The sequence below is a fragment of the Gobio gobio genome (assembly GCF_949357685.1).
Source record: "Gobio gobio genome assembly, chromosome: 4".
Taxonomy (NCBI): Eukaryota; Metazoa; Chordata; class Actinopteri; order Cypriniformes; family Gobionidae; genus Gobio; species Gobio gobio.
Window position 1 is genome coordinate 47,050,710 of NC_137100.1, and position 24,799 is coordinate 47,075,508.

The 24,799-nt window shown below is 38.2% G+C and overlaps 1 protein-coding gene and 1 pseudogene across 2 annotated transcripts in view; one reads left to right on the plus strand and one right to left on the minus strand.

Annotated features, from left to right (window-relative positions):
* Window positions 1–24,799, minus strand: part of LOC307125682 (ankyrin repeat domain-containing protein 34B-like) — a 407,861-nt pseudogene that overhangs the window by 43,602 nt on the left and 339,460 nt on the right. The window lies entirely within an intron of this gene.
* Window positions 16,365–22,020, plus strand: LOC307124762 (uncharacterized protein; the record flags this gene model as incomplete). Its single annotated transcript, XM_079814207.1, has 11 exons — window positions 16,365–16,439; window positions 16,556–16,694; window positions 17,278–17,373; window positions 17,455–17,801; window positions 19,353–19,700; window positions 19,801–19,918; window positions 20,172–20,263; window positions 20,350–20,467; window positions 20,867–21,067; window positions 21,471–21,647; window positions 21,759–22,020. 11 exons carry the CDS (start codon window positions 16,365–16,367, stop codon window positions 21,974–21,976), a joined length of 1,929 nt encoding a protein of 642 aa, XP_079670333.1. The 3' UTR covers window positions 21,977–22,020.

Below are 24,799 nucleotides of genomic sequence, written 5' to 3' on the forward strand. Positions count from 1 at the left end.
TTTTTGTTTACACTGGAAACTGGATAATGGCAAGTTGTTGTGGGTTCATCCATTATATTTATGGGTGTTTATCCATAAAAGAAAATAAATATGAATAATTATATTACATTTCTTTCAAATATTTCTGTATTTCATCAGATGGTCTCACAATACCCATCAAAACCTAATACAAGCATGATGTTAGAATAGAAAAGAGAAAATACTCTGATATTTAAATGTGACTCAAAGTTTGTTGTCCATGATGAGGAAAATAGATCTGTGTATGTTGTACTGCCCTTCCGCCCTCAGGGACCCAGTAGAGGCCCCTGGAAGGGCAAAAAAAAGCACATTTCAAATGGCTGTTACTCAAAGTCTGGTTAGCGTATCACAGAGGAAATTGGCAGGACAACTGCTTATGCTATGTTTACTAAATAATGTTGGGCACAGTTTTCAGACAGATATGGAAAGCTGGCATAAAGGTTTTCTAAAAGTGCTCACAGTAAAATATCAAATTTCAGCCTGCCCCTCATATATGTCAAAAAGGTTTACACAATGAACATAATTAGATATCCAGTTGTCCATTAAAGATGTCATTTACTTAACATTTATTGTCTCATTATTAAACGTTTTAAACTACATTACCCATATACCTTTGTCAGTGTATCAATGCAATGGGAAACATGGCGCTGTAGTTCATTGAAGTGTGCAGAAATGCTTAGGGTTAGGGTTGGGATCTCGGTAAAGGAGTAATTTCTCACAACATAGCGACACTTTATAGTTAACTTAACGTATTACTAACGTAACAATAACACCAAAACATACTTTGTTACATGAAACGCCGTTTTATATCGGTTAAAAGATAGTCCAATCACAGCGAGTTCTGCGATAAAGTCCTAGCCAATGACAACGCAGCAGAACAGAGGCGTCACACTTACTTGTCCATTTATGGAAAATGATGACAGATCTCATCCGGTTCCAACTGAAGGGATATCCTTAAATATTTAATATTTAGGCTGCTAAATATTTATTTCTTCTAATTAATTAATACAACTCACATTTTAAAACAAAAATATCCTTTGTGTGGTTAAACTGATGCATAAATCTCTCTCTCTCTATATATATATATATATGTGTGTGTGTGTGTGTGTGTGTATTATATATATATATATATATATATATATATATATATATATATATATATATATATATATATATATATATATATATATATATATATATATATATATATATTAGATCACTTCTTTATGCCATCGTTCACCATCTGAACTCTTGGAATTAAAATAAATGTAACAAAAGCATAATGAATGCACACAATTTTGTAAGCATATTCCAATATTTAATGTCAAACAGTTTAAATACAAATGTAGCGGCCAAACTACTGCACAACAGTATAAAATAACCATACTGCGGTACAAATAAAAGAAATTAGGTTAAACTTTATCTGAAAATATATTGGTTTCTTGCCTTTAAGAAATAAATAGGCAAAAACATTAAGAACATTTTATATTCTCAACTTTAAAACTATATAAACTATATCCTTGTGATTATTGTTCACTTCTATTGTAACTAAATGAAAGGCCAATTCTTTAAGGTCAATGCTTTAATAAAATACATTCATGTTACATTTACATTAGCAAGGTAGTGATATAATGATACCATATATTTAGTTATGGTGGACATTTACTATAGTGAATACTATCCCACTGTAATAAAAGGTTTAATGAATACATTGATTTCAAAAGGTGTTCACTCTCACTATCTTCATTTGTTCAAACAAACACTGTTATACAAATGCATATATATGCAAATATACAAATGCAGATATATACATTGGAATATAGCATCATGAAGTCGATGGCAATAAATATGTCCTTTACTAAAACTCCTGATGAGCACTGATGCTTTTTTGATAAAGGCATAAGCAGACATCAAGTACAGTTTATGAATATTGGTTCTGCATATATCGAAGAGATCATGAGCAGGAGTGGTACTCCACGTGAAGACTTTGAGAAACTGTGACATAGCAAAGGGTGCACCTCACTGGACATATCCTACGCATGCCCAAACAACAACACCCCAAAACAGTTATGAAGTGGACACCACCAGGAAGACGCAGGAGACAGGGAAGACCAAGGAAGACATGAGACAGATGTTTCGTGAAGACCTGAAGAATGCAGGTGTTCCATGAGAAGATGTGAAGAACGTGGCCACAGATCGAATATGTTGGAGGACACATGTTGCCCAGTGTGCCCAGGACAGGACAGGACATGATGATGATGTTGTTGTTGTCCCTTTACATAACTGTAGGATTTCCTTCTGTAAAAAGTGTTGCATAATTAAATGTTAAATACATTTATGTAACAAGTTCACTGATAGGTGTGCATTTCCATTATTAAAAGTATATTTTTAATAGCACATATGAATTTGTTTAAAAAATGTTGATTATTCAATTAATCTTTTGATCACGTAAATTATTTACATGCAAACAGGACGTTATCAGCAGTGCAACTGATGACAAAATAATTGAATATCTGATGTTATGTGAGCATTTCCGCTCTTGCAAACAGAGGTAGGTCATGAGGTGTGAAGAGACCTCCCCAATGGCCCAATTTGTAATCATTTTAAAGAATACATTGGACCTAATATAAACGTTTCTTTCTGGGACTGCTTTCCAAGAAGGGGCGCAACTGATTTACAAAAATCATGATAAATATGTAGAGGAATTGAGGCTGTAGCCAATGGCAGGAGTCGGAGTAAAAGCTGCAGGATTATGTATGAGTATTTGTACAAATATGTACGAGTATCATATAGGGATGGGCATTTTTGTCAATTTCTCATTTCGATCATCGATAGGTCTCAAAAACGAGTACTCGAGTAATTGGGGGCGGGGCATGTGCAGGGGGCGGGGCATGTCCGTCATTGAGATAATGAAAATACTGTTATGAAAATGGTTGTTGACAAATACAAACGTGACATGAAAACGGTTATATGAAAACATGAACATATAAAACAAAAAATAACTGCTAGATTATGATATTTAGATTATGAGATTATGCATAAATGTCTTTGAAAAAGAAACATCTTTATAAAATGACCGTCTCAAATAACCAAGTCAGTAATATCGAGCATTGCCTTTGAGCTGAAACTGTGAAATAACACCACCCTACAGAGCTTGCTAGCTGGTTAATAAACTCAACCAAACGCACCCTATATCAATATTAATATGAAGATTATTATGAACCTATTACGACATAAATCAACACAAAAGGACGTGAATGCGCACGTGAACTTCAGCGTGCTAGATTTTACAGGCGAAGAGTTTGAAACGGAACATTTTGAATGCGCTCTTCCCTTAAAGAGCACCTATCATGGAATTTTGAAATTTACCTTTCATGTAGTGTGTAACATAGATCTAAGTGAACAAAAACATCCTGCATAGTTTGAAATATGACAGTGCACCGTATATATAGTTATTTTCTTTCAAAAGTAAGAGTCGACTCTGAGTCACTTTTAAGAATCGTTAGAAGACCGAAGCTTTTTCTCTGACTATATATGACGTCAACTTGTCAAGTTATTTGAATACGGTACGCCCACTTATTGCGCTCCAAGACGCCAGTGAAAACTAGAAAACATCATGGCGACGAGACCCTGTGTTCTGAAGTGCCACTCAAAAGCAAACTTTTTTCATCTGCCCAAGGATGAGCATTTGAAGACTAAGTGGCTTGAAGACAAACCATACATCGTCGCGATTGAGTGTTTATTAGTCGTCAAATGTATGTTTCGCGATCTCAGGAAGCTTTTATTATGGACTTCTATTATGGCACATGGTTCTTCTTCGTCTGTCTGTACATGGACTACATGTGCACAGAGCGCCCTCCGGCTGCCAGTATGAATTGAAAACAACACATAAGAGACTCAATCGCTCATGATTAGGCTATCTGCGCATTTTGAGGAAGTATTGAATAAAAAATACTCCTCTGTTTAGAAATTTGACACAGACATATGAGAATCTATCAATATATCTCCTCATCTGCACACTTTTGAACTAAAAGCCCTGAGGGATGATGATTTGTCTCGAGTCTTCGTGAGGAGAATAGAGGAGTTATTTTATGAATGAGATCAGCTGAGGCTCATATTACAATCAAACGTACAGACGCGGTTTTCATATTCATAACTCCTGACACATATTAACAAATTACTGTCACTATAAAACTTTGATGGGCGTTCCGTTTCCGAAAATATCTGCACAGACTATACCAATCACAACTGACTGGGTCATGGGACCAATCACCGCAGATTAGCGTCACGTAAAGGCGGGGTTTTGAAAAGTGAATCACTAAAGGAATCATTTGAGAATCGCTGTCAAAACAGGTAAAAATTTATGCATATTATAAGAAAACTAAAGTCTTTTTTGTCATTGCATGCATGCAAAACTGTTGTTGGGGACTTCTAAAACAATATTTGGAACATTTTAGATGCCATGATAGGTGCTCTTTAAAGGTGAACTATGTAGGATTTTTGCAGTAAAACATCCAGAAATCATTAGGCCAGTGTTATATATTTTGTTCAGTTGAGTACTTTGAATATCCCAAATGTTTTCAACTATTTGTTAATCGTGAGAAAAAGGAGCCGGGACGTGTGAGCTATGCGTTTGAGGGAGTCGCCTGTCGATTGCGTCATATCTGCGTCACCCTCGGTCTCCGGTTTTATTCAGTGAAACACTTTACTCTCACTGCATTGTGAACAAGTGTCATAGCAGCCGCTGAGCGAACGTCATAACTTCCTTTTCAACACACTCAGATATATCTAATACGATAAACAGAGCTGCGTTACCTCACACTCAGCACTGGAGAAGAGGAAGTGCCGCCGGCAACTGTGTCATAATAAAAGTCCTGCCGGCGACTATGCCATAATAACAGTCCCGCTCTTCAATCGCTCCTGCGGCCTTGCTCAGCTCCACAACACTCGCTCCTGCTCTGCTTCACTACAGTAATGTTAATAATCGCATCCATGAACATGATTTTTGCCCGAGTCCTATCCTGACTGTTTCCCACCGGCTGTGAGGTGAATACCACATGTCCCGAGATTCTGCGCTCAAACGTGGCGTCATCAAACTACGCCTTTGTTTTGAACAGGCGACCTCTAGTGGACGGAAAAGTTACATAGTGTAGCTTTAACAACGCTGATTCACGGACAACGAAAGCACACAGAAACAACATCTTATTAAAATAGTGTTCTCATTATAAAGCTTTGACAGATTGACTCTGCACATCATGCACTTAATTGTATTATTCATGATCGAAGCGTTTACAGACATCACTGCGCGTTTTGGAACTCATAGCGAAAAACCAACTTATGAATATATACGAGAAACAGTATAGCAGTGCTGCATTACTAATATCAATGATTCTGAGAAAGAAATAGCTTATCTGAAAAGAATATGACCGTCTCTAAACCATAATGTCGAGCATGAAATATGCGTTATTTGAGCTGAAACTGAAGAGAATGAACAACAGCCGGTATAACGGCAGCGCTTTTCTAGCTTATTAAGCTCAACCAAACGCTTCTTATATTAGATTAAACAGATAGACAACATACAAGTATCTTACAACGTGCATCTGCAGAAAAGGACGCGGATGCTCACATGAACTTCACGCGCTAGTCTGAGTGTTCTCGCTAGTTTCTCTGTGGATCAGCTGATACACGGGGAACTAAGCACAGATCATTTACAGCATTCTAGTTCCATCGTGTTTTCATTATAATGCTATGTAGGCTATGACAGATTGGCGCTGCACATCTTGCACTAACCATTTAATGATCTCATGATTCCAGACATCACTGCAGTGCACGCCTTTATTTCGCCGCGGTCTGGAGGCGTGCTGTAAAACGCTAACCAATCAGACCTCCGCAAAACGATGCAATAACCAATAAAAAAGAGACAATTTTTTTTTTTTTCAGGGCAATCATCGTTCTCATGATCGATGATCGCTGTCACGTTCGAGTACTCGATTACTCGACCACTGTTGCCCATCCCTAGTATCATATGAATTTGACAGTTTGTTAAATCTTGTGAATTATTAAGACTTTGAGAACATGTTCTCACTGATTGAGCCATGGGGTTTGTAAGAATATGTTTAAGAAACAACAAATGCTTGATAAAGAGTTCAAACCAACACATACTTACCATTGCAAATATTTGCTGTTGCTGCTTTCGGTCTTCTCCATTACTTTTCCATGAACAAGAATGGGCTGACTGAGTCCGAAAGGCCCTTTTGGTCGTTTCAGGTTAAAAAAAAAAAGAGAGAAAAAGTCATAATATATAACAGATACATTCTATACAGGACAAAGTACTATTTACATCACAATATTTGGATTTTACATTAAAAGGCTTTAAAAAGCATGGTGTTGTGGATACTGTCTATTTACAACAAACATCACATTACAACTAAGGTTGTTTTTATTGTGCTTCTACTACAAATGCCACGTTGGAACGACACTAGTTGTTATTATTAAATATGAATAACTGTTTAAAAGGTCTATAGCACGTCACGTGACAGTGTTTAATCGCCCTATTAGCAAGGTGTGTTGATTTAGAAAGCAAAGAAAAGCGAAGCCTGAGTGGAAATGAAAGATATAATGCAGTGACTGAACATAATCTGATCAATAACGACAGAAAATACTTTATATCAAATATTCATGGCTACTCACCAACATGTGGCCCACGTGCACTGATGCCAAACATCGCGATGTATTCTGAATGAGACTTCTTCAGCGAGATTTCATACCGATAGAATACCGGCAAAGGTTTCCCATTGAAAGCAATGGAGTTCCCAGTTCGTCTATAGACTGACGCCGAGGGGTATGGCCGTACCTGTGGCGTCTTCAATATGACGCCGGGGTGCGGAGGGAAACGCAGATCGCTTTTGGGTCTTTTCTTCACACAAATCAATCGTTTGGCCTCGGAACAGTTGGAATACTTGACATTTTTCAATAAAGTGTGCATGTTGTCTGTTATATTCTGTGTTTTATATCATATAACGCAAATGGGTAGGTTAAGGGGCGGGGTTGGGCTACTTTCAAACGTGTCTGAATAGCGTAAATACAAATCAATAAATGTAAATAAAATAATGCTGGCTGATTAAATTGAGAATCATACTCCAACATGTCATAATGGAAAAATTATAACCCAATAAATAGTTACATCATGATAACATTCACATGCCCAACACGTCTGTGTATGACGCCAAAGGTGTCTCATTGGAATCACTGCAGTACCCTTAACGTCGAAAAATGCCTTTCAAGGGGTACCCTGTACGTAAAAAAGTGACGACGAGGGGTCCTGACCAAGCGTCAATATGTGACGAGTGGGAGTGAGACTGTGTTGTTAGAATAGCTACAACATCTTTAAAGGCTTATTCAGGGAAGTACAGCAGGATGCAGGAAATGGTTGAGTATTCTTTTATGTAAAAATATCTGTATTTAGTGCTTGTAGTGTCCATTTAGAGTCTTTACACATCAGCTTGGATAGTTACATGGTAAAAAAATATATAATTTCAAGACGTTGACGTCACGTCATGTCGTCACGTGGGTCCACCCGTTCAGTAAGACGTTCAAAGTACAAGACGTTCGGATAGACGTTCGGATAGACGTTCGATCGGTCGGTCGGTCGTTCGGATGTTAGGTTTTGGCACGGAGTACGCGCCATACGGATGTTAGGTTTTGGCACGGAGTACGCGCCATAGTGCATTCGCTGACACACTGCACTGAGCCGTGTTGAGTAGCGTGTTATACTACGTGTTAGCGAAAAAATTTAATTATAACTTCACTGCTACACGTGAATGACGTGTAACGTCTGAGTGGACACTTCACTGCCACACGTGATTTGCGTGACGTCTGCGCGACGTCTACGTCACGTCTACGCCTCGTCTGCGTCTTAAATTGAATGGAATAAATAGCAGAATAAAAAAAAAGTTAAGACGTTGAGTGAGACGTTCGTTGAGACGAGTGCATGTTGCAAAGTCATATTAAAGAACCCATCGGAACGCCATACAGATGTTTCGAAACACTGCTCCGAACTGTGATTCGAAACACCCATGTCACGTGACTATGGCTAAATGAAGCTTCAAGTGTTTCATCAGGTGGTGCCTGCCGAAACTGCGTTGATTAAAGGGGGCGGGAACAAACCACACAGTCACACATCTGTATAAATCTAAGTAAATCCATCTTCACCTCGTTGGTTTTTGTGAGAGGAGAGAGCTTTTGTGATAGCAGTGATTTTGTGATATAAGTGAGATTTATAGTGTGCTTTGGTTAGTTAGGCTATATTTAGGCTAGATTTAAATTAGATATATTGACTGATAGGCTATAGACAGTGACGGATAGGATAGATATAGTGACACATTCATATAGGCTAAGTTAGTGACAGATAGCACAGCATAAGTTAGAGATGTAGTATTATATAGATTCACAGGTGATAGATATATTAATAGAATTGATCAAAATGGAGGCTCCACATAGTGTAAGAGATGCCGTACATTTTTTTTATTGCTGAACAAATAATCATTTACAAACAGCATGGCAATAACAGAACATTTTTGTATTACAAAATACAGATCAGGTGCTTGAAAGTACAGAAAAATATATCAGGCAAATCATAATAAAAGAAACAAAAAACATTAAAGGGGCTAAGGTTTTGTTTGAAGATCATATTCTTCTATAATGGAAAAAAGACTGATGGCATTTTCATAACTTTGAGGGCTTTTGTATAAGAGTTAAACTCATTATGAAATTAATAAAATCTTGGTTTCATCTTTAAGAACTTTGCATTTGTGTAGGCTATATAAAATGTTCCCAGCATGAGGATGTTGTTAATCAGAAAGTTATCTTTGTTATTGTCCATTACAAGAGATGCTGTACATCTGTGGTGTGGGAGCATTTCTATTTGGAAACACCAAATAAAGTGAGATGTGTGTATTGTGATAGGCAGCTAGTCTTGATGCACCATTTGAGGAGCACTCATCCTGGCATTTTGGAGGGTGCAGAGGACAACAAGTGTCCCATGTGAGAGGATTTTTTCAAAGGCTGAAGAAATTATATGTAAAAAAAGAAGTCAGTTAACTCCTTCAACAGCAGAGCAAATAATATTTTTGAATAAAAATGTTATGTAACAAATGTGACACATTGTGGCTTTATTTATTTTATTAATGTTCATTTTTCATGAAAAAACTATAGTTATTCATAATGAGGAGGCTACATGTTTCAAAACCAAGATCATGTAGTTAGTCAGACAAATGTTAAAGCTGTTTTATTTTATTTGTCATCTAGTTCATTTTTCCCAGTCGGAGCACTTTCCATTTCACTCATAATTTTTTTTTTTTACATGGATCATTGTCAAGGTATTTCAGAGCAACACATGCAAGTGACCACTAGATGTCACCGTAGAGACGGTTGTCGGATTGATTCTAGTAGTGGGAAGTTCGGATCATTTTACTGACTCGGATCTTTGAGTCTCGTTCAGCAAAATGAACAAATCTTTTTTCGAGTCATTTCGAGTCATTTCGTTAATTTCAGCAAAATATAATGAAAATGACATGTTAAATAGCCCAACACATCTAGTACTTATGAAAATGTTGATTACATTTGTATAACTAAATAAAAATAAACTATAGTGTAGTGATGCTTGTGACGTGTTTGAAACGTCACCATCATTAAGTACGTGGCCAATTGGGTACCTCTCCGCTTCGTATATAAGTTTGTTGTTCATGCCCCCCTGGAGTGCGTCTTGGTCGAAAGCCCGCCCCTTTTTCCTCGCACTGTTGTGGATCGCAGAGGTATGTGTTTGTAGCCTGGCGTGGCCATACTCAATTCTAGTCAGAATATGAGTCCGGTACCGCTCCATTGAGCTTTGATTATGGGGCGTGTTTCAACCGAGCCAGGAAAGACCTCAATTGGATAGACCCACAACCAATCAGAGCAACGGAGCGACGCGTAACGTTAGTTGTCAAATGTCAACAGAACTCAACTGCACTGTAACCAAGTCCGTGTTTTTCTCCATGTCCGCGGGTTGAAGCGACCCCAATTATGTGATTATATAAACCCAGGAATGCGAATTTTAGCAGGCAACCTTGCCAAAATAACATGTTTTGCCAACCAAACGCCATTTTTTAGTTATAGTTTTGGGCTATAGTTTTGAGTAGCAATTGTGCGCAACATTGCAAAAACACTTGGAAACCCTGTCTGCACGCACGCTGGATTAAGTAACGTTACAAGAAAAAGATGAGTGTAAACGATCTTTGCCAGTAATAAAATAATTTAAGGATACACAGAGTACTTACCAACACGATCATCGTTTCTGAGAGAAATAGTGAAGGTGAATGCATATACGAACAAGTTCTCCGTTTAGGATAAGAGCAAATTCAACCCAAGAGCCTTCGATGACGTGGATGATTACGTTACTGTTGATCATCTGTCCATCATCGTCTAAAGCCCGCCCTGACAATTTCATTGGTCCGAACAGTTTCTGTTCGGGCATAATTCCTCCTCTATGGAGCGAGTCCAGACCGAATTGCCCGAGCAAAACATTTTGTGGGCGGGGCTAAATTCGGCTGGCATCCAGGCTAATGTGTTTGTAGCAATGTAGCTTTGTTGTGAGAGTTGAATGCTATGAGTGATATCATGCGATCTTTACTTTAAGGCCCGGGTATACTTCGGCCCGCGTGCAACAGTGCATGCGCCAGCAGTACAGAAGAGTCCACTAGGTGGCAATACGCACAGTATTGATCACAGTGTTCAGCCGTCGAATAAGAGTGTGCAAAGACCGGTTTAAAAACAACACGCTTGGAAAAAAAACTGAGAATTTTTTATTCTTCAGTGTTTCTTCCAAACTATGTTGCAATGGTGGATTGGATGCACTACAGTTCTTCTCCGACCATGCCCAGCGAATGTCCCGCTGATGACAGGACTCAATGCTGCCATCTGATGTCTGGTAGAGCATAGACACTTTTTTACTGCGCATGTGTCGAACGCGATCATCCGCGTGCATCCGTTGTGTAGTATACTTTGAAAGACGCGCGGACAGGGCTGCGCGCGTGACGCGTCCGGGCACGGTAAGTGAAGTATACCCGGGCCTTTAGTGTGACGTTGGTCCGCCAGAGTTTTGTGTGTACGTGGTGTACTGCTTACCCTCAGGTACGTTTTAATGTGGTACATTCGGTGTTGTGAAGTTTGGTTTAAGTTTCCTGTAAGTAGTGATGGGCAGACCGAGGCTTCGTGAAGCACTGAAGCAGTTGAAGCAAATGTGTCATATTGTTTCGAAGCTTCGAATCAATCTGACACCCGTCTCTACGGCGCCATCTAGTGGTCATTTCCATGTGTTGATCTGAAATACCTTGACAATGATCCATGTAAAAAAAATTGTTTTTAACATCTGTCTGACAACTACATGATCTTGGTTTTGTAACCTGTAGCCTCGTCATTGTAAAGAACTATATATATTTTGTTTGTTATACAAAATGAACATTAATAAAATAAATAAAGCCACAATGTATCACATTTGTCACAAAACACTTTTATTCAAAAATATGAATTGCTCTGCTGTTGAAGGACTCAGCTGACTTCTTTTTTTACATATAATTTCTCCAGCCTTTGAAAAAATCCTCTCACAAGGGACACTTGTTGCTGGCATGCACAAATATTTTTGGATGATGTAAATACATGGATGATGTATTGTTGCAGAAGGCTAGCTGCCTATCACACATCTCACTTTATTTGGTGCTTCCAAATGGAAATGCTCCCACACCACAGATGTACGGCATCTCTTGCGTGCAGCCTCCATTTTTATATATTCTATTAATATATCTATCTATATATCACCTATGAATCTATATAATTCTATATATCTAACTTATGCTGTGCTATCTATCTGTCACTATCTAACTTAGCCTATATGAATGTGTCACTATATCTATCCTAACTATATGTCACTGTCTGTACCTATCAGTCAATATATCTAATTTAAATCTAGCCTGAATATAACTAACCAAAGCGCACTATAAATCTCACTGCTATCACAAAATCACTGCTATCACAAAATCACTCTCCTCTCACAAAAACCCACGAGGTGAAGATGGATTTACTTCACTTTTAAACTGTGGTGAATTAGGTTTATACAGATGTGTGACTGTGTGGCTTGTTCCCGCCCCCTTTAATCAACGCAGTTTCGGAAGGCGCCACCTGATGAAACACTTTGAAGCTTCATTTAGCCATAGTCACGTGACAAGGGTGTTTCGAATCACAGTTCGGAGCAGTGTTTCGAAACATCTGCGCTTCGGGATCTCGGTAAAGCCCCGAAACGCCTGTTTCGCGTCTGCCATCCCTACCTGTAAGTTATGCGTTTTAGCGCGGTGTGTTTACAGGGTGCCCACCTGCGCGTCCGGGCAGCACAGTAGACAGATCGATGCACCAGCTGTTCACCCACCAACTAAAGGAGCTACAGTATGACGTGTGTGTGTGGTTGTGAGTGTCCCGTCGTCTAATAAGGTGAGTAGTTTGTTTCTCCCTTGTAAATCGTGTATGTTTTAAGTTGAAAGTGTAATAAATGTTTACGTTTAGGGTCCTCGTTAAGGCATTGCGCCTTCTCTCCCCTCCTCTCTCTCTCCAATCCGCGCTCTGGGCTGCGCTGCTGCTTTGGTTCATCAGACACTTCTAGTCCAGTGGTTCAGTGGGCTGGATATTTGTTTCCTTTTGTTGTGGTCGTTATTTTGGTTGGTTTAATTTGTTTTTGTTATTTGTATTGAGTTATTTTGTATTACTGTCACCAACTCTCAGTTCCTTTTGTGATTTTGACTGTTTTGTTAACAGTCACTATTAATTGAAGTGATTACCGCTATGCGGTATCAATGATCTCGGTGATATTGCAATCTTGAGCCGTGATCAGTTCTGAGTGTGATCTTTGCTGCTGTGACAGTATACGCTGCCTTCTTTAATTAATACTTTTACGTTTTTCTAATTTGAGTATTGTAGCCTACGTTTTGTTTATATTTGTTCAGTATTTTGATTCTGGTTTGTTTGTCTTTTAATGTAATTCTTTTCTGTGTTTTGCAGGAGCTGAGTGTTCCTTGGGAGCGGGCTGGTGTTGGGTTACACAGGCTTCACTTTAGTACGGGTTGTCATTTATTGCTGTGTCACAATTTCTGGTCATTATTTGCAGTGATTCTTTGTGGATGTGATTTTTGATTGGTGAGATTTCTTTTGTGCACTGGGTGTACCATACTAGCCCGCTTCTCATAAAGGAAGCCTCAGCCTCCCTTTGCATTGATTAATTTTGTTTTCTTTTTCATTTGACTACAACAATTAAATGCTGTGTTGAGGATTTTAAATTGTCAACTCTTTTTAACTTTAATAAAGATATCTGTTTAAACGGAAACTCACGCCTCTTGCCCTTTCCAAGTGGAGCTTATTTGCGTGTTCTTTTTGATAATTTCCCCGTTTTCGGGGTGGCGTAGTCCAACCCAGTATCACGCCAAGGCGTGTAATACACACGCTGGTCCTCTAGAGGATGCGTGTCAATGTCACGCTTTGCCTCCTCTAGGCGTGAAAATGACACGCATTTATAGAGGTAGAGTACCAGCAGGAGGCAGTAATTTCCTCGATGCCAACAACTGGCCCACGGACCAAAGAAGAAGACCAAAGACGAGCGATATATCTTCAAAAATCCCCGCGTCTTTCTCTTTCCGGTTGTCATATTCTTCTTCAGGTAACGTTACGTCCATTTAAGAAATCGTTGTATAACGTTATATTTGTGTGTGTGGACTGTGGGGCTTTTTAATCGATGGTGTTAACGTTACTGGTGGAGGACTGTTTGCTTATTGGCAAATCAATTAAATAATCACTGAAACAGTGACACTGAAACTTGCTCACATAAAAATATAGACCCTAATGTGTGTTTTTTTTAGCCATTAACTTAATTTCTTTAGCACGAAATTCGTTCCGTAAAATGCGTTTCTAATGGAAATATATTCTATTTTAGCGAATAATTGTGTAGGAAAGTACTAATATTTATCCTGCTCATCTATACAAGACAGAACCAATCAATCACAGAGAGCGTTCGCTGATATGACGTTTCGCTCACAGTGCGTGTTCAAACTGCTGCGTTTCCACACACACACACAAAAAACTATTTGAAATACACAACCGTTCAAAATGTTTATGTCAGTAGGATTTTTTTTAAAGGAAATTAATACTTTTATTCAGCAAGGATGTATTAAGTTGATCAAAAGTGACAGTAAAGGCCTTTACATTGTTACACAAAATTCTATATAATGTAAATGCTGTTCTTTTACTTTTTTCCATCAAATCTGATGCTGAAAATTCAGCTTTGATCAAATTTTAACATATTCAAATAGACAACAGAGAGCCTTTATAAATATCAATAATATTTCACAATATTTCAGTTTTATCAAATAATGCAGCCTTGGTGAGCTGAAGAGACTTCTTTCAAACACATAAAAAAAATGTATGGACCCCAAACGTTTGAACGGTAGTGTACATGTAACATTTATTGTAATTATAGTTTGCGCAATTGCATTTATTTTATTGATCGTTAAGAGTTCAAATGGATTGCGTTATGTTCTGTAATTGTGCAAACCACTTTTGGGGTACAACACTGGCAGCCCTTTCAAAAAAAATAACACTGGTTTAACTTCGGTAACCATACTCATAACTAATTATAGGCGCACAGAGAGAACAAATCACAAAATCTTTTAGTGGTCATGAAAATATATTACATTTACATTTATGCATTTTTATCGCTTTTATCCAAAGCGACTTACAGTGCACTTATTACAGGGACAATCCCCCTGGAGCAACATGGAGTAAAGTGCCTTGCTCAAGGACATATATTCAGATTTAACATATTAATGAGGCATTCACATGTAAGTCAAACGACAAATAAGCCATGTATGAAAGTACGATATAGATTTCCATAGTTTCTATGAACTCAGATCAACTGTTCATTCAGGCAGTTTTCATGCTGAATATGCATTGTGCAATGACAGCATCACAGTTATCCTCTTTATTTTGTTACAGTTCTGCATGTGTAATATGATAAACCAAGGAAGCTTTACTGCAAGAGAACTAACTATGTTTTTATTGTTCTTTGTCTAACAGTTCCTGTCTTTACTCACCATCCTTCCCTGTTACCTTCACCTTTATAAGAAAACCAACGGCTCTTTTTAGAGCCACTCCTCTTACTGTCACACACTCACACACTCTCTCACTCACACTCACTCACACTCTCTCACTCACTCACACACTCTCTTTTCTCACTCACTCACTCACTCACTCACTCACTCACTCACTCACTCACTCACTCACTCACTCACACACACACACACTCTCTCACACACTCACTCTCTCACTCACTCACTCTCTCACTCACTCACTCACTCACTCACACTCTCTCACTCACTCACTCATTCACTCACTCACTCACTCACACACTCTCTTTTCTCACTCACACACTCTCTCACTCACACACACACACACACACACACACTCACTCATTCACTCACTCATTTACTCACTCACTCACACACTCACTCTCTCACACACTCACTCTCACTCACTCAATCACACTCACTCATTCACTCACTCACTCACTCTCTCTCACACACTCTCTCTCACTATCACACACACACACACACACACACACACACACACTCACTCACTCACTCACTCACACTCTCTCTCACTATCACTCACTCACTCACTCACTCACTCACTCACTCATACACACTCTCTCTCACTATCACTCACTCATTCACTCACTCACTCACTCACTCACACACACTCTCTCTCACTATCACTCACTCATTCACTCACTCACTATCACTCACTCATTCACTTACACACTCTCACTCACTCACACACACACTCACTCTCTCACTCACTCACTCACTCACTCACTCACTCACTCACTCACTCACTCACACTCTCTCTCACTATCACTCACTCACTCATTCACTCACTCACTCATACACACTCTCTCTCACTATCACTCACACACACACACACACACACACACACACACACACACTCACTCACTCACTCACTCACTCACACTCTCTCTCACTATCACTCACTCACTCACTCACACTCTCTCTCACTATCACTCACTCATTCACTCACTCATACACACTCTCTCTCACTATCACTCACTCATTCACTCACTCACTCACACACACTCTCTCTCACTATCACTCACTCATTCACTCACTCACTATCACTCAGTCATTCACTTACACACTCTCACTCACTCACTCACACACACACTCTCTCTCTCTGACTTTTGTTTGAGTATTGTTGACATGGCTGCTCAGCAAGACACAGGGAGAGTAGAGGATGCTATTTTTTTGGCAGACATGCTTATTGCTGAAATCAAAGTGAGTATGAGACAGTGATCTTGCAATATTGGTGAATTAGCTAAATTTGTATGAACTGCTCAAGAGTTGGCTGTATTTCAGTGTTATCATACAAGGCTCACTTTCTGTCATGCAAGGCAAAGGAAGCCATGGGCAAAGCAACACCTGCTAAAGGCAGTACATTTAGTAACCGATGGGTGGAGAGAGATGCTGAAGGACGTCCACTGCTCAAAAGATGCAGAAGTGGAGAGACACGAAAACGTGCTTCAGATACAGGTAGTCCATGTCCAGATTATTTGTGATTTCCCACCACCCAATTTTTATGTAATTAATATATGTAAATATATTTGGTTTTGTGTCACTTTTGAAACATAGACCATGTGGGGTTTCCAGTGCACAGGCTTTTTGTTTATGGTAAACTTTATAATTTTAATTATGGTTTTTAATAATTTTGCCCTTTAAATACTGTATGTTAAACTGTGCCATCAGAAACACCACATGCAGAATCTGTTACTTGTGTTATTGACTTCATCTATTTTTAAGTGTATATTTGCTATCAAAATAGGACTGGAAAAACACCCCGAAATGTTAACTTCAAATCAACTACTGTAATGCTATGCAAATCCAAAGATATGGATTAAATTAAATGCTGCTAACAATTCTCACCTGCTTGCCATTTGATCACAACATTCCTCAAAAAGTTGCCCCATGTATCATAACCATAATGGAATTGTCAGACATCGTAATTAGCCATGCCTATTATAGGCTAAAGTCACTATACGAACACTGTATTATATGCTTGTAAGACATTAAAATTGTTATCTCTTTTCCTTTCTATCCTTTCTATTTATCTTTTCAGTTGTTTCTGTGGTTGGCAGTGGGGATGCTACTCCTTTTGAGTCAGTTGAGGAGGTTCCCACAGTTACCCAATCAAACTGCTCTCAACACTTGTTTGGTAAGATGACACCTTATTGTAATTAACCAAGTTAACAATAAGCGTGAAAGGAATTATTATTTCCTAATTTCTGTCTTTCAGACAGTGAGATGCAGAAACTGCAGGACATTCTGTTCTCAGCAGACGTCGAAGGCACAAACAAGCATCCTTCAACGTCCACATCATGGTCCTTGCGGCAATCTGTAGCCCAAGATGAGTGGCGGAAAGCAAGGTCCTACCACATCAACTGTTTGCTGTCCTGCAATGTGGTTCCAGAAAAGAACTGCATCCACTGCACATCTCCTGCCATCATTCGCTGCAGAGACTGCATGCCACAAGAGTGGCTGTGTATGGATTGTGACGTACAAATACACAAAAAGCTCGCCCTCCATAACAGAGAGTCCTGTATTGAGGGAATTTACAAGCCCATTGAGCCAACACTGTGCTGTGTAAAAAAAGATGGCAGATATACACTGGTCAATCAAGGTAGTGTTTTGAACCTTTTTGTTAAAGTGGTTAAAGTAATATTTATTTATTTTATTTGTTTACCATTTTAATTTGACATATTTTAATGCTTCCTCGCTAATTATTGAACTTCTCTTTTCAGTATGTTTATTGCCTACAGTGAGACCTTTCCATTTATGCACTTGTGACACTGCAAACATCACAGAATCAGCTGGCAGAGCAATCATTTTGGTTTGCATAAATGGTATGAACTACAATCTATTAACCAATTATTGTCCCTTTGTGTACAAAATAACCAAGTGTTTGTACTTTTTGATTTTAGGTCGGTATGAGTTGCACTTACCAAACTTGGTGTGCAGATTATGTCTGGCACATTGGACACCTGACATGAGTGACCTAATAAAAAGTGGTTATTGGCCAGCATCTGTGAATGCTGACACTCTCTTTTCAATGGATGTCTTCAGCTCATTTGAAGAAATGAAAACTGTTGCACCCAGTTTATCGAGACAAGGTTTTCTGCGTATGTTGGAGAGGAGGACTTGTCACTTTGGAAGGGTAAGATCAGTGTGGATCAAAGTTGCCTTAAGTAGACATGGGAAAATATTAGTGTACCTATTTCATTTTACTCTTTACTAATTTAATGTACAGAGTGGGAAAATACATGGAGACGTATTCCAAAGAAGCTATCTGGAATACACATTCTGCCAGTACCAGTGTGAAAAAATGGCCAGCATAGAGCACTTTACCTGCCCGGCATGTACACCTAACATGCTTGCTCTATGTGCAGATGGCAACAGAAAACAGTACCGTTTTCGTCAGTCAAAAGGGTTAGTTGTTTTACACTTGTAGTTTTACTTAAAAATGAACAGAACAAATAATGTCTGACACTGAACATTATCTTTTTTTCTTATTCTATTAAGGTCAGAGGAACCATATTTTGATGGCACCTTCATTGCCAAGGACACTGATGTACACCATTTTGTTGATGAGATCAGGAGTAAAATGAAAAGTGTTAGTAAAATATATATATAGTGTTTGCAGATTTGATTTAAGTCCAGCATTTTAAATGTATGATTTTTGCTTTATTAAATAGTTAATGTATCATACAGATTAGTATCTTAGTTTGTTACAAGCACTTTGAGCACTATGGTGCACTCTTCCAGGAATCTTGTGTTGAGGTTTGAAATTGGATATGGAATGTGTGGTGGTACTCAAAGTGGCTAGTTCAGTATCTCGATAATTCATTATGTAATAGCAGATCTCTGCAATGTATAGTGACTGTGTATGCAGTTTGTGCATTTCAACTAGTTTGTGTAGCTGGAGTAGAGAAAGCGGAAGAGGCATTTTCTGAAGCTCCCTGAGCACTGACAAAACCATTAGTAGTAGTTTGAAAGTAAACCTTTATTGTCTCCAGTGATTACAGATACCAATTGGTGTGATGTAACCTGACTCATCCTGATGGATGAAGTTACTGTTTTAAGGGGGGGAAAATGCAAATTTCAGTTTTAACCAGAATTTATTATTTTGTCATGCAGACTGCTGGCAGAGGGATCTGTGGAGCCAGTCAGTGGTCTGCTGCACGTGAAACTGCCAGAAAAGCAAGCAAGCTTGATGAAGAGGGCCTTGAGGTGGTTGTTTGCAGACACGGAGTGCTACTCAAGGCTCTTAACATGTACAGGGGCGAAATATTTGCCTATCCACTGTACCTGCAGAAGGAGCTCCAAGCAGCCACAAACGGACAGTTCTATTGCACAGATATTGCTTGCAAGTATTGGCCCTACCTTGAGAAGTTGGCGGTCTCCATGTTGGAACTCAGACCTTTACTGCAGATGAGACCATTCCTTTCTGTCATGCATGCCAAGGCTCATTCAACTAAGTGTGAGGTACTGCATACTCTTTATCATACCATTTGAAATTGTATTTTTATTTCTTATATAATACACTGTATATGATTATAATATAAGTGCCACACTGATATGTTAGATAATCTGGAGTGGCAAAAATCAGGAAGGTGCAGGCACAACTGCAGGGGAGGAGGTTGAAATGGTAAACAGCTACCTGTCTCGTTGTGCTCTCACAACCAAGTACATGACAAAATCTGGTAATTGTTGCTTATTTATATTATTTTAGGAAACCTGTCTTTTATTCTTTCTTTTCATTCTTTTTATTTGTTCTGTAATACTTTGTCTGAGATTGCATACAAGAAAACTGTAAATATTCTAATATGACAGTGCATTAATAAAACTGCATTACATCTCTCTTAAATTAAAACTCAATTGTCAATGCGTGGATGAACTGAAAAACCATGAGAATTAATGAGACTTTTCTCCATCACATATTTTTTTTGTTTAAAGCCAGGAATGACATGCTAACTGTCCATGCTATTGGGTGGAATCGACGGAAGCAGGAAGGCCTTCATCTTGCATTATCCAGCAGATACATCAAGGTAATATGTTATGTCTGATTCATGTATACAAAGCTTTTCATGATTTTTCCACTTTTAATCTTCTTGTTTTGTTTTTTTCACACCAGACTTTCAAAAAGGCTGAGGCTGAGTCTCAGAGACTGGAGGATTTGAGCAGTGAACTGGGGTGCTCTGAGAACATTGTTCATCAGTGGGTACATGATGTCAGACAATGGGCTATTAACGGTACAGTATTTTATATATACATAAATTTAAACTTGAACTTTAAACTCTTTAAATGTACAGCATAAAAGACATCAGAATCATTTACTTGTATTATTGTTGTTGCTTTAAGATTCTGTAGGTACCAGATGTGATGACCAACATAGCCTTCAGAAATCAATTGAACAAATGTTTCTTGGTGTTCATCAAAAAAAAGCCAGCCTTTATAATCAGACAGGTATGTTGATAATTCGTCTAATATTTTTGTAATTTTTGGTGAGGATGTCATATGAATTTTTTTTTTTACATTTTGATTTAATTGATTCTTAAGTCAGTTATATGTATTAGTATTTAATTTAACTTTCTGATATCGGCATACACATTCTTGTGCATCATGTTTTCTGTGTTTTGTCATTTCTATAGACAGCAACAAAATTCGACACTTGCGTCGAAAAAAATTGTGGGAAGAGAAGAGAAAACTCTTACAAACAGTCAAGCTCTACAATGAGCAGGTGCCAGATGAGGAGCGCATCGTTGAGGAGAAGGTGGTGAGCGCACTCTCTGTGGGAGGTGGAGACAGTGGTGCAGACAGTCTAATATGGCCGTGGGAAGGGCACAGCAGTGGTATGTAACAATTTCTCACTAAGGCTATATTTGTGTGTGTGGCTGTTGTTATTCTATCATTTTTTTGCAGCAGTGGTGCTTTTGAGAGAAAATATTACAATTTCACAATTTCTCTTGCTGACTACTACAATGAGGATTTACTGCCTTTATCAGGCTGATTCTTTATTAGGTGACATAATTTCGACCACTAGGTCTTCATCAGGCTTATATCACTTGTGATCTAGGGTGAGGGTGTGTGGGTGTCTTCCTAACCTCTTATACCTTCATAAGCCGACTCTTTGAATCAAAATTGTTGCACCCGTCACCAGGTTATGGGATGTGCACACACTACTTGTGTTTTTCCTGGTGTTTAGAATGTACATGTCAAATTTGTATTGAAGGGATGTTATTTGTGTGACTTCAGAATCCAGCAACATCCTCACCAAGAAGAAGGTTTTTGATGCGTTCATGTCAAAAGTGCGGCTTCAAGAGGAAAAGATAATTGTGATGAGGGAGATGAGACAGCACTGCACCTATCTCAGAAGGCTGGCTGGGAGCATCCGGACAATGATATCAGAAATGTCTTCTGACAGAAACAGTGGTAATAAGCTAACTTTTATTACCTTCTTGGTGTAAAGTCAGTTAATGAATAGCTCAACAACACTAACTGAATGGAAGTTTTGTCATGCCTCGCTTTAATTTTTCCTTCTAGGCAGTTTAAGTGAAGAGGGTCATTGCGGGCTACTGTGTCTTCTTCAGAAAAGGCTTGCCGATGTGGAGGAGAAGTTCCAAGTTGTCTGCTCAAGATACAGCCAGGCTTTAGGACCTAATGCTGCTTCTCTGCTGGAGGATGGGACTGAGGAGATAATGGAGGACCATGAAGAAATTGACTATGAGGGTTCAGATGACAGTGATTTTGAAGCAGTGTAAACTACTGTTAAAGGGATAGTTCACCCAAAAACGAAAATTTGATGTTTTTCTGCTTACCCCTAAGGCATCCAAGATGTAGGTGTCTTCGTTTCTTCAGTAGAACACAAATGAAGATTTTTAACTCCAACCGTTGCTGTGTGTCACTCATACAATGCTTGTCAATGGAGACAAATTCTATTAGAGTAAAAAAAAAACATGGACAGACAACTTCAAATTAAACCCTGCGGCTCGTGACGACACATTGATGTCTTAAGACACGAAATTATCGGTTTCTGAGAGAAACCCAACGGTATTTATGCAATTAATTTCACCTCATATCAGACGAACACTTCAGCTCTCCAGACTGCCATCACTTCCCGTAGGTGAGGTCAAAATTCCGGCCTACAAAATTACACCTACATCTTGGATGCCTTAACATCACATTTTCATTTTTGGGTGAACTATCCCTTTAACTGTTTGTTTGTTTGTTTGTTTGTTTATTTTTTATTTTTTTTGCGTTTCTCCACAACTCATTTTACAAGCAGCAGGTCGGTTATTAAGTTTATTGGTTATAAAGAGCATATAACTAAACGTAATCACACAAAATAACATTTTCACATGTTAATTGTCAAGCAGGTATACATGTGTTGTATTAATTAAGCAGTGTAAACTACTGTTAACTGTTTTTTTTTTTTTTTGCGTTTCTCCACAACTCATTTTAAAAGCAGCAGGTTGGTTATTAAGTTTATTGGTTATAAAGAGCATATAACTAAACGTAATCACACAAAATAACATTTTCACATGTTAATTGTCAAGCAGGTATACATGTGTTGTATTAATTAAGCAGTGTAAACTACTGTTAACTGTTTTTTTTTTTTTTGCGTTTCTCCACAACTCATTTTACAAGCAGCAGGTTGGTTATTAAGTTTATTGGTTATAAAGAGCATATAACTAAACGTAATCACAAAAAATAACATTTTCACATGTTAATTGTCAAGCAGGTATACATGTGTTGTATTAATTAAGCAGTGTAAACTACTGTTAACTGTTTGTTTTTATTTTTTGCGTTTCTCCACAACTCATTTTAAAAGCAGCAGGTTGGTTATTAAGTTTATTGGTTATAAAGAGCATATAACTAAACGTAATCACACAAAATAACATTTTCACATGTTAATTGTCAAGCAGGTATACATGTGTTGTATTAATTAATTAGTCAATTATAGTCATAAATATAACACTTTTTTCATTATCCTGCTGCGTAACTGGATACAAGAAAATATCAACTGACAATCATTGGCTATTTGCCTTAGGTTATGTCTACTATTGTATTTTATGTATGTATGAATGTCCTTGTGGCCTTTGTTTTAATGTATAACACTTATTTACATTGAAAAGTGCTATGTAAATAAAAAAAATGTATCATTTTATTTTCTGTATTAAAACCTATAAGTGGGAAATATTTAACCTAAAGAAAACTAATAAAATAGGTTAATTTGAGACTCTTAAATCAGATTGCCCTAGGTGCAAATGGAGTGCCAGTGGTTGTTTGCCTCTTTGTGTTAGCTGTGCGATGGACTGGCAACCAGTTCAGGGTGTAACGTTAAGTTACCCCACCTCACCAAAATATCAATGAAAACGAATTGCCTGCCCCTAACATCTAGGGCATTAATTTCAATATGGAAACACAAATTTTAATAAAGAATTACATATTTCTAAATTATATGTTGGCATTATAATTATATAGCAGTTATTCATGTTTCTTTCCCTAACACGTTAGAAAAAACCGCACCTTACGCGCCTGCGCCAACACGGTTACCTTAGCAACGACTCAGAACCTCCTAAAAAGTGTTTTTGGCTAATAATAATCACCAAAACACGATGTTTTTTGGTCTGTATTCATACAACGCGTATTATGCTTTTGCTGTAGCATGTCTGTTAGGAAGTAACGTTATACTATAGTTATTTTTGAAACCCTACTTGCTTACAACCGTAACCCTAACCGGAAGAACTACATATTTAACTGGCAGTCTATCACGTTGTAATCCGCTGCAAGAGGGAATTGTAGTTTTTTTTTGTAAATTACTGTTTCTCATAACTGGATGGCTGGAATTTAAAACTGAGAGTGCACTCAGGAGTATGGACGAATTTGAAAAGCGGTAGTTTGGTCAGAATTTGAAATTATAAATGATAACTAGGTGAATTGCAATTTTTACCATATTTGTGATGCCCCCTGTTGGTGATCACACCAAACGGTAGCTATCATGATGGGAGAGCTCAAGAGCTTGGTATAACATTTGTTCTCATCATTGTAGCCCCTTCGATTGCTGAATTATAAGACTTGCAATATGCATTAATGTCAAGGTTCAGAGGTCAATATCTCAAAGTAGGAGCCATGTACAGCCTGCAGACTTGCCATGTTGTTACTCTGCTGCTCAAGACCTTTCCAATGATGTATTTGGTTTAGTCCTATGACAAAATTTAAATTTTCACTCTGCCCACTCAACCCCTGTGTCATGCATACATTTCAAAGACACGTGAAGTGGTCTAATGTGTAAACATTGATTAAAATGTATTTGTTGGACATAATAGCCAAATTCCTTAATAAACTATTTATTTTGACTTATTTGAATCATAGATGTCACTGTGGGCCTCTTTGAATGTTTGTTTTCCACAAATCTGTTTGTCTTGTATCTCAAGAAAACAGTTCCAGAGTCATCTCGAATGTTGTTCATGACTTTGAATTAAAGGGGTAAGTGACAAGTTACATTACAAAAAGAAATGTTGTATCATTATAGATATGAGTAGCCCTCAAAGCAGCAACAGTTAAATATGCCAGCCTACTGG